Source organism: Neoarius graeffei, chromosome 5, assembly GCF_027579695.1.
Source record: "Neoarius graeffei isolate fNeoGra1 chromosome 5, fNeoGra1.pri, whole genome shotgun sequence".
Classification (NCBI taxonomy): Eukaryota; Metazoa; Chordata; class Actinopteri; order Siluriformes; family Ariidae; genus Neoarius; species Neoarius graeffei.
Window position 1 is genome coordinate 1283146 of NC_083573.1, and position 12197 is coordinate 1295342.

At 44.5% G+C, this 12197-nt stretch overlaps 1 protein-coding gene across 1 annotated transcript in view; it reads left to right on the forward strand.

Annotated features, from left to right (window-relative positions):
- Positions 1–12197, forward strand: part of LOC132886357 (NACHT, LRR and PYD domains-containing protein 3-like) — a 49431-nt gene that overhangs the window by 27664 nt on the left and 9570 nt on the right. The window contains exons 8-11 of the mRNA XM_060920920.1: positions 664–837; positions 2002–2175; positions 2454–2555; positions 7952–8020. Of these exons, the coding sequence (XP_060776903.1) occupies positions 664–837; positions 2002–2175; positions 2454–2555; positions 7952–8020 (519 nt within the window). The remainder of the gene's footprint in view (positions 1–663; positions 838–2001; positions 2176–2453; positions 2556–7951; positions 8021–12197) is intronic.

Here is a 12197-nt window from a genome sequence, read left to right on the forward strand (position 1 = left end):
TCAGAGGCAAGAGTATGGGCAAAATTGTTTTTTTTTCTTTTTTCTTTTAAAATCTGGAAATATCGTAACCGACCAGCCTCCCGTTTGAAAGACTACCAGCCGCCACTGATGGAGTCACAAAATGTGCATTTTCAGCTCTGATGACCGCCGAATTTTGGGGTCTCCAAAACGCCATATCTCAAAGACTGTTAAAGATAATGGCTTAAGCTTTGTGTATTTGCTTTGTTTTCTTGATTACTGAAAAATAATGCTCTGAATACCATTTTAAAATGTTGTCTGTTGGTACCTATTAATACCAACATTAAACCAGAATAAACTTCAAAGAACACAGATAATTGCTCTCAAGTTAAAGTTAAAATACCTTGTTGATCTGAAATCAGTAAAAAAAAAAAAATTATCAAAATTGAAGTGACAGATTTTCAGAAAAATGTATCTTAAAATTGCAGTGTACTAAAGCTGCTTCACTGCTGTTAAAATGCACCAGAATGCACAATTTTAAGTATAAAGTGTCCCGGAGGGAGACACCCCCCCCCCCAATAACACAAGCCTCTGCGCTGCGCTCCTCATGTCGGGGCCCTCTTCCCCTGCTATTCTTCCTTCTACTCAGAAACTGATTCAGATGGCTACATTTATCCATCAGATATTTCATCATTTCTTTTCCAGTCTGCGTGGGTGTAATCTGACAGAGGAAAGCTGTAGAGTTCTGTCCTCAGTTCTCAGCTCAAACTCCTCCAGTCTGACAGACCTGAATCTCAGTGGAAATAAACTGAAGGATTCAGGAGTGAAGCTGCTCTCTGCTGGACTGGAGAATCCACACTGTACACTGGAGATACTGAGGTACACACACACACACACACAGGACTCAGATCATCACTTTATAACTGAAAATCACAAACAGAATTTATTGTGTCTTTATTTGTGACTTTTATCCCAGTAAAATTATATCCAAGGCCCAATCTTACTTTCTCTCTCCACACTCATGTCTCATCTCATCTCATTATCTGTAGCCGCTTTATCCTGTTCTACAGGGTCGCAGGCGAGCTGGAGCCTATCCCAGCTGACTACGGGCGAAAGGCGGGGTACACCCTGGACAAGTCGCCAGGTCATCACAGGGCTGACACATAGACACAGACAACCATTCACACTCACATTCACACCTACGCTCAATTTAGAGTCACCAGTTAACCTAATCTGCATGTCTTTGGATTGTGGGGGAAACCGGAGCACCCGGAGGAAACCCACGCGGACACGGGGAGAACATGCAAACTCCACACAGAAAGGCCCTCGCCGGGTTCGCCACGGGGCTCGAACCCAGGACCTTCTTGCTGTGAGGCGACAGCGCTAACCACTACACCACCGTGCCGCCCCACACGCATGTCAAGTCACTTTATTTCTCCAGCACATTTAAAAACAGCAGGTGACTCAAAGCGCTTTACAGTTGAGACAAATGCAATTAAATACATGATCGGCCAAATAAGAAGAATCGAAAGAAAGAAATAATGAGGCAAGACAAAAGACATAAAACCAAACCGAATCATGAAAATCAAACATAAGATTGTAAAATCAATCAAAAATAGTAAAATTGATCATGAAATCATAAAATCAAATCATAAAGTCAAAATTGGATATAAAACCAATAAAATCAGTTAATGTGCAGTGTGATAAAAAAAAAATGGTATGTACTTTAAGATAAAAATAAAATAAATAGAATAAACAGATAAAAGAGAGGTAAAAATAAATGAGGTCGAATAATAGATTATAAAAATAGATTAAAAATAGCATCTATTCTATAAATAGATCATAAAAAATGTAGTTAAATCCATCGTCTCCTATGAGCTGAGACAGGTGGATCTGTCCGAGTACAAACACACAGTCTCTTTATTTTATATTTTTATTCTGACATCAGAACCTTGTGTTCAGGGAGACACTTTATTCCACAACTGCTGGAACACACCTCATTTATCCATCAGATATTCACAGATTTCATCGTTTCTCTTCCAGTCTGCGTCGGTGTAAACTGACCGAGGAAAGCTGTAGAGTTCTGTCCTCAGTTCTCAGCTCAAACTCCTCCAGACTGAGAGAACTGGACCTGAGGGACAATAACCTGCAGGATTCAGGAGTGAAGCTGCTCTCTGATCTACTGAAGGATCCACACTGTACACTGGAGACACTACAGTGAGTTCCTGATATCCCCCCCCACACACACACGACTCAGATCATCACTTTATCACTGAAGATTACAAACATAACTGATTGTGTTTTTATTTGTGACTTTTATCCCAGTAAAATTCTATCCGAGGCCCAATCTGACTTTCTCTCTTCACACTCATGTTCATGCATCATGTTCCTTCTTCTACACAGTGAACTCAACTGATTTATTTTGTTTAAACTGGAATGTATTATTCTATGAGACACTGAAATGTGGACTTGAGAATCAGATTTACTTTCTCCAGTCTGACAGAACTGAATCTCAGTGGAAATAACCTGCAGGATTCAGGAGTGAAGCTGCTCTCTGCTGGTCTGGAGAATCCACACTGTACACTGGAGATACCGAGGTACACACACACACACACACACACACACACACACATCTTACCTTCAGTAAGCAAAAGATAATATGAGCTCTAATCTATCTATGGGTCATGTGAAAAAATAAGTGAATCCCATGGAAATTGGAGACTTTTCTCAATGTATTTAAGCAAGCAAACATTTCACCCTTTTGATACAGTGTCTACAGATAAAGGTGATGAACAAAACAAGGGAAAATGAGCTCTTTCAATCATTTATTCAGCAAGAATATTAATAGCTGTAATATTATTCAGTGTAGAAAGTAAGTACACCCTTGGCTTCAGAATCTAGTATTGCTCCCTTTAACAAAAATAACCTGTCTGCATTTTGTATAACTGTCTACCAGTCTCTGACTTTGGCTTGCTGAAAGTTTTTGACCACTTTTCAGGCAAAATTCCTTCAGTCACGATGTTTGAAGGTTTTCTTGCATCAATTGCCCTTTTCAAAGCTCCCCACAACATTTCAATGGGGTTCAAATCTGGGCTTTGACGAGGTCGTTCCATAACACTCCATTTCTTCTTTTTGAGCTGTTCCTTGGTGGATTTGTTCATGTGCTCAGGATCACCATCTTGTTGAAAGGTCCACCTCAGGTTCATCTTCAACTTTTGAACAAATGGCCTCATTATCTTCAAGCACTTTTTGATATGAATTAATAATTGAATCAATGAATGCAAGCTTCCCAGTCCCTCAGGCAGCAAAGCAACCCCAAACCAGAACATTTCCACCACCATGCTTTATAGTTGGTATGAGGTTCTTGTGCTGAAAAGCCATCTTTGGTCTGCACCACACATGTACTCTTACTGTGGCCAAACAACTGTACCTTTGATTCGTCTGTCCAGAACACATTACTTCAAAAGGCCTGGGCTTTGCCTATATGTTCATTGGCAATGTCCTGATCCAGTCCAGAACTTCCAGATCCTGACCTGTGCCTTGTGCTCTGCTCTGCATTTTTCCCCATTCTCTCCGTGCTGTGTTTGCACACCTGCTACATGTTTGTCATCTGCCTCTCTAAACACACTGAGGAGATTCACCCGGTGCAGATAAATACTCATGGTAAGTTTAGTCTTGCTCATGTTCACGCTTCCACTTGGTTCCTCGACTTTGTTTGCGTTTTTTGGATTACGATTTTTGCCTGCCGTTTTTGGGACCTGTCACTTTGCATTTGGACTTTATGTTGTGGATTACAATTTGCTTGCCATTTTGGGACCTGCCACTGTGACTTTTTGGCTCGGGACTTTGTTTACATTGTGGATTAAGACTTTGCCTGCTGTTTTTTGGGACTTAACACCATCTTTCTGGATCTCACCAAGTTGGTTTTGGACTGTGCTGCTGTGCCTGTCACCTGCCTGCCCGCCTGGTGAATCAACTCCTCACTTTCACTCATTTCCTGTAGTTGTACATTGGGTCCTATCTGTTTCCATGGCCTTTGGGTCATGACAGAATTGATCCACCATACTATGGACCCAGCAGACTACAAGGCACTCAAATCAGCGTTTTTTGGTGTTTGCTAACTTTTACCAAAGGTTCATTAAGAACTACAGCACCATTGCTGCTCGTCTGACCAAACTCACATCCTCCAAACACCCCTTCTCTTGGATGGACCATGTTGAGAAAGCCTCCTCTGAAAAACAGATTCACCACTGCGCCAGTTCTCATCATCCCAGATCCCGCCATTCAGTTCATTCTCAAAATGGACACCTCCAACACTGGTGTCAGGACTGGTGTCCCAGAGGTCAGCCAAGGATAACAAGGTACACCCCTGCACATTCTTTTCCTGTCACATGACCCTAGCCGAACACAACTATGGCATTGGGGATCGTGAATTGCTAGCTATCGAGCTGGCCCTAGAAGAATGGAGGCATTGGTTGGAGGGGACTGAGATCCCGTTTATCATTTGGACAGACCATAAAAATCTTGAGTAGCTTAGGACTGCAAAGCATCTTGATGCATGCCAAGCCAGATGGTCTCTGTTTTTCTCCCAGTTCAACTTTGTGCTCTGCTTTAGACCTGGCTCCAAGAACATCAAGCCAGATGCTCTTTCCAGGCAGTTTTCTTTGGACTCTCAGCAAGACACTACCGAGCCCATCCTCCCTGCCCATTGCCTTGTGGTCGCCACCCAACTTGACACAGAAACTACTGTCCTAAACGCCTTGTCCAATGATCCAGGACCAAGCAATGGTCCACCCAACTGTTTGTATGTGCCCCCTTGCATGCTCTCCCAAGTACTTCAGTGGGGGCACAGCTCCCTCCTAGCCGGTCACCCTGGGGCAGCCCAGACCCTTACTGTCCTCAGGCAATGCTTCTGGTGGCCGACAATGCGGCAAGACATTCGGACATTTGTGGCAGCCTGTGATGTCTGCTCCAGGAACAAGACTAACAATCAACCTGCTGCTAGATTATTAAGACCCCTACCTGTACCATGCCATCCTTGGTCCCACATTGTGGTGGATTTTGTCACTGGCCTCCCCAGCACCAAAGGCAAAACTCGCATCATGACGATCGTCAATCGCTTCTCTCAGGTGGCTCACTTCGTTCCCCTCCCTAAGTTGCCTTCAGCTAAAGAGACTGTGGAACTGTTTATCTACCACGTGTTTCAAATTCACGGTCTGCCTACGGACATTGTGTCTGACTGAGGCCCTCAATTTTCCACTCATTTCTGGAAAGAGTTCTGCAAACTCATTGGGGCCACTCCCAGCCTCTCCTTGGGGTTACCACTCCCAGATTAACAGGCAGACAGAGTGCACCAATCAGAAGTTGGAGGTCGCTTTATGGTGCCTAACATCTGGTGAGCCATCTTTCTGGAGCCAGGTGCTCCCCTGGATCGAATGCACCCACAACAACCTTCCATCATCATCCACCGGGTTGATTCCCTTCTAGTGTTGCCTTGGTTACCAGCTCCCTCTTTTCCCTGAACAGGAGGAGGAGGCAGCATCTGTTCCTTCAGCCTAAACCTTTGTCCAACACTGCCACAGAGTTTGGGCAAATGCCAGATGTCATCTCTTGTGCAACAACCACATGTACAAAAGGATGGCAGATTGACATTGCAGGCTGGCTCCTGCCTACCACCCAGGACAAAAGGGTGTCCACAGCCAGTTTCCTCTCAGGGTCTGCTCACGCAAGCTGGCCCCCAGATTTGTTGGCCCCTTCCCCATTTCTTAGGTCATCAACCTCACCATTGTTAAATAAGTGTTGCCCAGGTCTATGTGACCTTCACCCATCTTTTCATGCCTCTCGATTAAGACCCCTGGTTTCCAGCCCCTTCCAAGACCCTTCCCCCTCCCAGGATTGTCGATGGAGGGGAGGCCTACACATTCAGGAAACTACTACAGGTCCATCGAAGAGGGTGAGGGCAACAGTATCTGGTCAACTGGGAGGACTATAGGCCAGAGGAGAGGTCCTGGGTGCTGGCACATTTCATCCTCGACCCTGTGCTCATCAGTGATTTCCACCACAAGTACCTGGGAGCCCTGTCTGGGACACCCAGAGGCATCCGTAAGGGGGGGGTTACTGTCACAATCCAGCCTAGAACTTCCAGATCCTGAACTGTGCCTTGTGCTCTGCTCTGCATTTTTCCCTGTTCTCCCTGCACCGTTAGCACACCTGCTGTGTTTCTCATCTGCCTCTCTATATACACACACACCAAGGAGATTCACCTGGTGTGGATAAATACTCGCTGTAAGTTTAGTCTTGCTCACGTTCACGCTTGGCTCCTAGAGTTTGTTTTTTGGATTACGATTTTTACTTGACGTTTTTGGGACCTCTCGTTGTGACTTTGGCTTCAGACTTTGTTTACGTTGTGGATTATGACTTTGCCTGCCATTTTTTGGGACTTAATGCCATCTTCCTGGATCTCACCAAGTTGGTTTTGGACTGTGCTGCTGTGCCTGTCACCTGCCTACCCACCTCACGAATCAACTCCTCAGGTACACTTCCACTCATTTCCTGTAGTTGCATATTGGGTCCTATCAGTTTCCGTGGCCTTTGGGTCGTGACAAGCAAACTGTAGTCTTGCTTTAATGTTTCTTTTGGAGAGTAAAGACATTTTTCCTGGCATGCCTCCCATGCAGGTCAAATTTGTCCAATCTCTTTCTGATTGTAGATGTTTGCACTTTCACACCAACAGTTGCAAGAGTTACCTGCAGACCCAGTGATGAAAGGTTGAGGTTGTTCTCGCCTTCTTTTAGCATCAAACAATCTGTTCTTGGGCTAAATTTGCTGGGGCTGCCAGTCCTGGACAAACTGGCAGTTCTTTGAAATCTACATCACTTGTAGCTGATTTTCCTCACAGTGGAATGATTTATTTCTCATAATTTAGAAATCTTTTTAAATCCCTTTCCAGATTCATTGGCATCCACAGCTTTTTTTTCTGAGGTCCTTAGAGAGCTCTTTAGATCTTGGCATGATGACACCACACACTTCAAGAGCAAAGAGAACACTAGACCCAAGATGTCAGGTTTAAATAAAACGGGGTTCACCTGCAGGAGGTTCTAAACAATGGCACCTTATCTGGAACACCTGAGTCGAATTTTATGGACTTAAATGTGTGATAAAGGTAAGGGTGTACTGACTTTTTTTTTTTTTTTTTTTTTTACTTTTTAAATTTGAATTATGAAAATGACTAAAAAATGTGAATTTTATTTGTTGTTTGTTGGAGTATACCGACTAGTGGCCTAGTGGTAGCGTGTCCGCCTCTCGATCGGGAGATCATGAGTTCTATTCACGGTCGGGTCATACCAAAGACCATCATAAAAATGGTACCTACCGCCATCTGGCAAGGCACGCTGCAATACAGATGTGCATGGGGAGTTAAACTCTCGTGGTTACCAGAGGACTAGCCCCCCACTGTAACCCTAGCTATGTAATAGGCGAGAGGCCGAGGGCTATGGAAACGGAGATCGGCGCCGCCTGATGCGCCACATACAGGTTGGGCCTGGTTAGTACTTGAGTGGGAGACTGCCTAGGAATACCAGGTACTGTAAGGCGTGGGAAGGACTTTGACTTTTTTTGTTGTTGGAGTATACCACCTTTATCTGTAGGCACTGTGTCAGAGATTGAAATGTTTGCTTGTTTAAATATGTTGAGAAAAGTACATCTCATGGAAATTGTAGACTTATTTTTTCCCATGGCTCTATCGATGTATTTATTTAAATATTCAGAATTTTAAATGGAGACATTCAAGTCTCATTTTGAGGCTATTGGAGTCTTTTTTTTTTTTTTGTCCTCAAAGACTTAATTATTCTATGAAATATTGAGCATGGTTTTGTGATGTGTGTGTGTGTGTATATATGTGTATATATGTGTGTGTGTATATATATATATATAAAATTTTTATATTTATTGTGTGTCTGTGTGCGCTCATGGAAGTGTTTGATTCTCTGAGCAGGTGTCCAGATGAAGAAGAGCTTCAGGATTCTGATGAACAACCCAGACACCAGGAAACCGACAAACAGCAGTGAGGAACGAATCCTCTCGTTTACAATAAATATTTCTTCGGACATGCATTTCTTCTGACGATATACAGTTGGGTCCATAAATATTCAGACAATGACAAAATTATTGATCCCATAGTACATTGGAAGTGGATTTAAGTCAGGAGTATGACTTCAAAGTGCAGACTTCCAGCTTTAATTTGAATGTATTTACATCCAAATCTGTTGAACGTTGAAGAAGCAGCAGCCTTTATTTGTTACATGCGCACTCAAGCACAAAGAAATTCATCCTCTGCCTTTAACCCATCTGAAGCAGTGAACGAACACACAGACACAGACAGAACAGTGGGTAGCCATACTATAGCACCCAAGAAGCAGTTAGGGGTTAGGTACCTTGCTCAAGGGCACGTCAGCCCAAGGCCACCCCATGTTAACCTAACTGCATGTCTTTGGACTGTGGGGGAAACCGGAGCACCCAGAGGAAACCCATGTGGACACAGGGAGAACATGCAAACTCCACACAGAAAAGCCCCCTGTCGGCCACTGAGCTCGAACCCAGAACCTTCTTGCTGTGAGGTGACAGTGCTAACCACAACACCACCGTGCCACCTGTTGAAGGAATTACAGCACTTTGTGGATGGTGCTGACACCCCAGCCTCTTTTTTTTCAAGGGACCAAAAGTATTGGACAGTTGGCTGCTCAGCTGATTCATGGCCAAATGTGTCTTATTTCCCCATTATTTCACTTACAGGTAAGCAGATCAAAGGTGCAGAGATGATTTCAAGTGTGGGATTTGCCTTTGGAGTCTGTTGCTGTGAACTCTTTTATGAAGTCCAGAGAGCAGTCACTGCTCGTGAAGCAGGAGATCATTCTCAAGTCCAAGTCATCATTAATCTGAAAAATCAAAATAAACCCATCAGAGTGATGGCAAAACATTAAGTGTGGCCAAATCAACTATTTGGTACATTCTTATAAGAAGCAATGCATTTGTGAGCTCAGTGACACCAAAAGGCCTGGAAGACCTTCAAAAACAACTGGTGGACAATAGAATTCTTTCCCTGGTGAAGAAAAATCCCTTCACAACAGGTAGCCAGATAAAGAACACTCGCCAGGATGAAGTTGTATCTGTATCAATGTCAACAGTAAAGAGAAGACTTCACCAGAGTAAATACAAAGGGTTTACCAAAAGATGTAAAGTGTGTGTGTGTATATATATATATATATATATATATAAAATATTCTACTTGCCCCTCCCCTCTCTCTCTCTCTCTCTCTATGTTTAGTGCTAGTGTGTGCTCTAGTGTATATCTGTGTGCTTTGTCTATGCACGTGTCTGAGTAGTGCACCGACGACATCGCTCACAAGATATTGTTGCCACTGCCTTCTGGCTATTGGAAACAAAGACCAAACATCTTGTCTTGGGCCAGAAAGTCAGAGAGGAACTTCAAGGCCTGGGTCTTCTCTGCCAGATTACTACATCACCGGACTTGCCTGCTGTGTCTCACCTAGAGAGGAGGTGCCAGAAGCGGTGTGAGAGGAAACAGAAGCATGGCGGCATTCGGGCTAGGCTAGCCACGAGCCCGCACAGACCTGTGATACCATTCCTCATTCTGGCAAACGTATGCTCACTAGACAATAAAATAGACCACATAAAACTCATGAGATCTGCATTACGTGATGTGGGGGACTGCTGTGTTTTCATCTTTACGGAATCCTGGCTGAATGACAAGATCCCAGACTCTGCTATTCAGCTAGCTGGGTTAACGTGCTACCGCGCTGACTGAGCCTTTATGGAAGGAGGCAAGACCCATGGGAGGGGAGTGTGTGCTTACATCAGCAACACTTGGTGCTGGAATGCTACTGTTGTCCACAAACACTGTTCTCCACTGGTGAAGTTTCTCATCATCAAGTGCCGACCCTTCTACCTACCGAGGGAGCGTACATCGATTCTGCTCATCACTGTTTACATCCCTCCCACCGCTAACACCAATGTTCGGCGTGAGGCACTCAATGAACTCTACCAGACCATCAGTGAACAACAGACAGCTCACCCAGATGGATTCCTCATCACAGCAGGAGACTTCAATCACGCAGATTTAAATGTTTTACTGCCCAAAATACATCGACATGTGGACTTTCCAACAAGTGGAGACAACTTACTGGACTTGGTGTACACAACCCACAAAGGAGCTTACAAAGCCTCCCTCCTCCCCCACGTAGGTCTCTCTGATCACATCACCATCATGCTGAGATCTAGCCTAGTAAACTAGACCCACCCGCCTAGCAGCCAAAAATATTTTTGCCTAGCGAGTGGGTCTAGCCTCGCACCATATAAACAAAAACACCCCGGGCATCAAATCGTGCCCGCCAATCACAACGCAAGGTTTTTGTTTGGATTCTTTGGGCGGGCTTTTGCAGGAGTGACGACAAAGCTGCGCGACGCTGGAGAAAGCACAACAGGAAAGATGGCTACTGCTAGTGAACAGCACGCGTTTGACTCCGCTTTGGAATCAGTTTTAGAAGAATTAGACTTGGAGTTTTTGTTGAAACATGAGCAGGAAGAGGCTCTCCGCTCATTCCTTTTCAAGAAGGACGTTTTCGCTGTTTTGCCGACCGGCTATGGCAAAAGTCTGATCTACCAGCTGGCTCCGCTCGTAGCCAAAAGGATGGGGCTAGTTTGTGCAGTACGAAGAATTAATAAACAGCTTTGAAACATTACTTTTTGATTGTTTCTTATTTTCCCATTATTTTAAATTTAAGGGAAATTATTTCACCAAACACCACTAAATAAAAACACTCAAACAGTTTAAGCAAACCCTTGAAAAACACTTGAAAAAAATAAGTGTATGTTAAGTATGTGGTACAGACTCCAAACTTGTGGTCATTATCTCCAAACTTCTTAATATCTAGAACCTGTTTATTAATTAATACGCATTTTGAAAAATTATTTATTTCAAGGTCTCCCCCACTGCGCGCTCTGACTACGTCACAGTCACTGTTGCTCTGATTGGTCAGAGCGTTGGCCTATACGCACAGAGACAGTTTGAAAGACAGCGGTTTGTTCCTCCCATACCCGTCGGAAATGTCTACAGATCGAGGCCAGACTAAATATTCACATTTAGTCTGGCTTGCCAGGCTAGCTGAGACCTGCATATAAACCCAGAGTGAGAGCCATCAGACCAACACAAAAGCAGGTATCTATGTGGCCAGAGGGGGCCTCCTATGCTTTGAAGGACTGTTTTAGCACCACACACTGGGACATTTTCAAAGAAGCAGCCACTTACAATGACCACATAGACATAGAGGAACACACCAAGGCAGTCACTGATCATCAAATGCACTGATGTCACTTACTGCAAAACCATCACTGTTCATGCTAACCAGAAGCCTTGGGTGACAGGAGAAGTTCACAGGCTCCTGAGGGCTCAGGGTGCAGCCTTTAGGGCCGGTGATACCGCAGGACGAGCAACAGCAAGACCCAACCTATCCTGCGGCATCAGGGAGGCAAAACATCAGTCCGGTAAGAAAATATCTAGACGCTTCAGCAACACCAGAGATGCACAGTCTGTCTGGCATGGCATCCAAACCCTCACAAACTACAAACTCCCACCACAGACCTGTGAGAGTGACAACACGTTGCTAAACCACCTCAATGACTTCTTTGGATGCTTTGAAACCATAACACAATACACCAGCACAGAAGACCACTCCTCCCCCGGACAAGCAGGCTGTATGTCTGGCTCCAGCCAGCATGGCGAGGACCCTCTCTAGGATCAACCCACGTAAGGCAGCTGGACCAGACAACATACCTGGTCGTGTTTTGAAGGACTGTGCCATGGAGCTCAAGGATGTCCTCACTAACATCTTCAACATCTCCCTGAACCAAGCTGTTGTCCCCACGTGTTTCAAAGCCACAACCATAATACCAGTGCCAAAGAAGCCCCTCCCATCCAGCTATAATGACTACTGACCTGTAGCACTGACTTCTATCATCATGAAATGCTTTGAGCTGCTGTTCATGCAGAACATCAAGTCCATCCTCCCTCCCTCTCATGACCCATTCCAGTTTGCATATAGGTCAAACAGGTCCACAGAGGATGCTATTTCCGCTGCTCTTCACCCAGCCCTCACTCACCTGGACTCAAAGAACACCTATGTGCAAATGCTGTTCTTGGATTACACTTCAGCATTCAACACAAT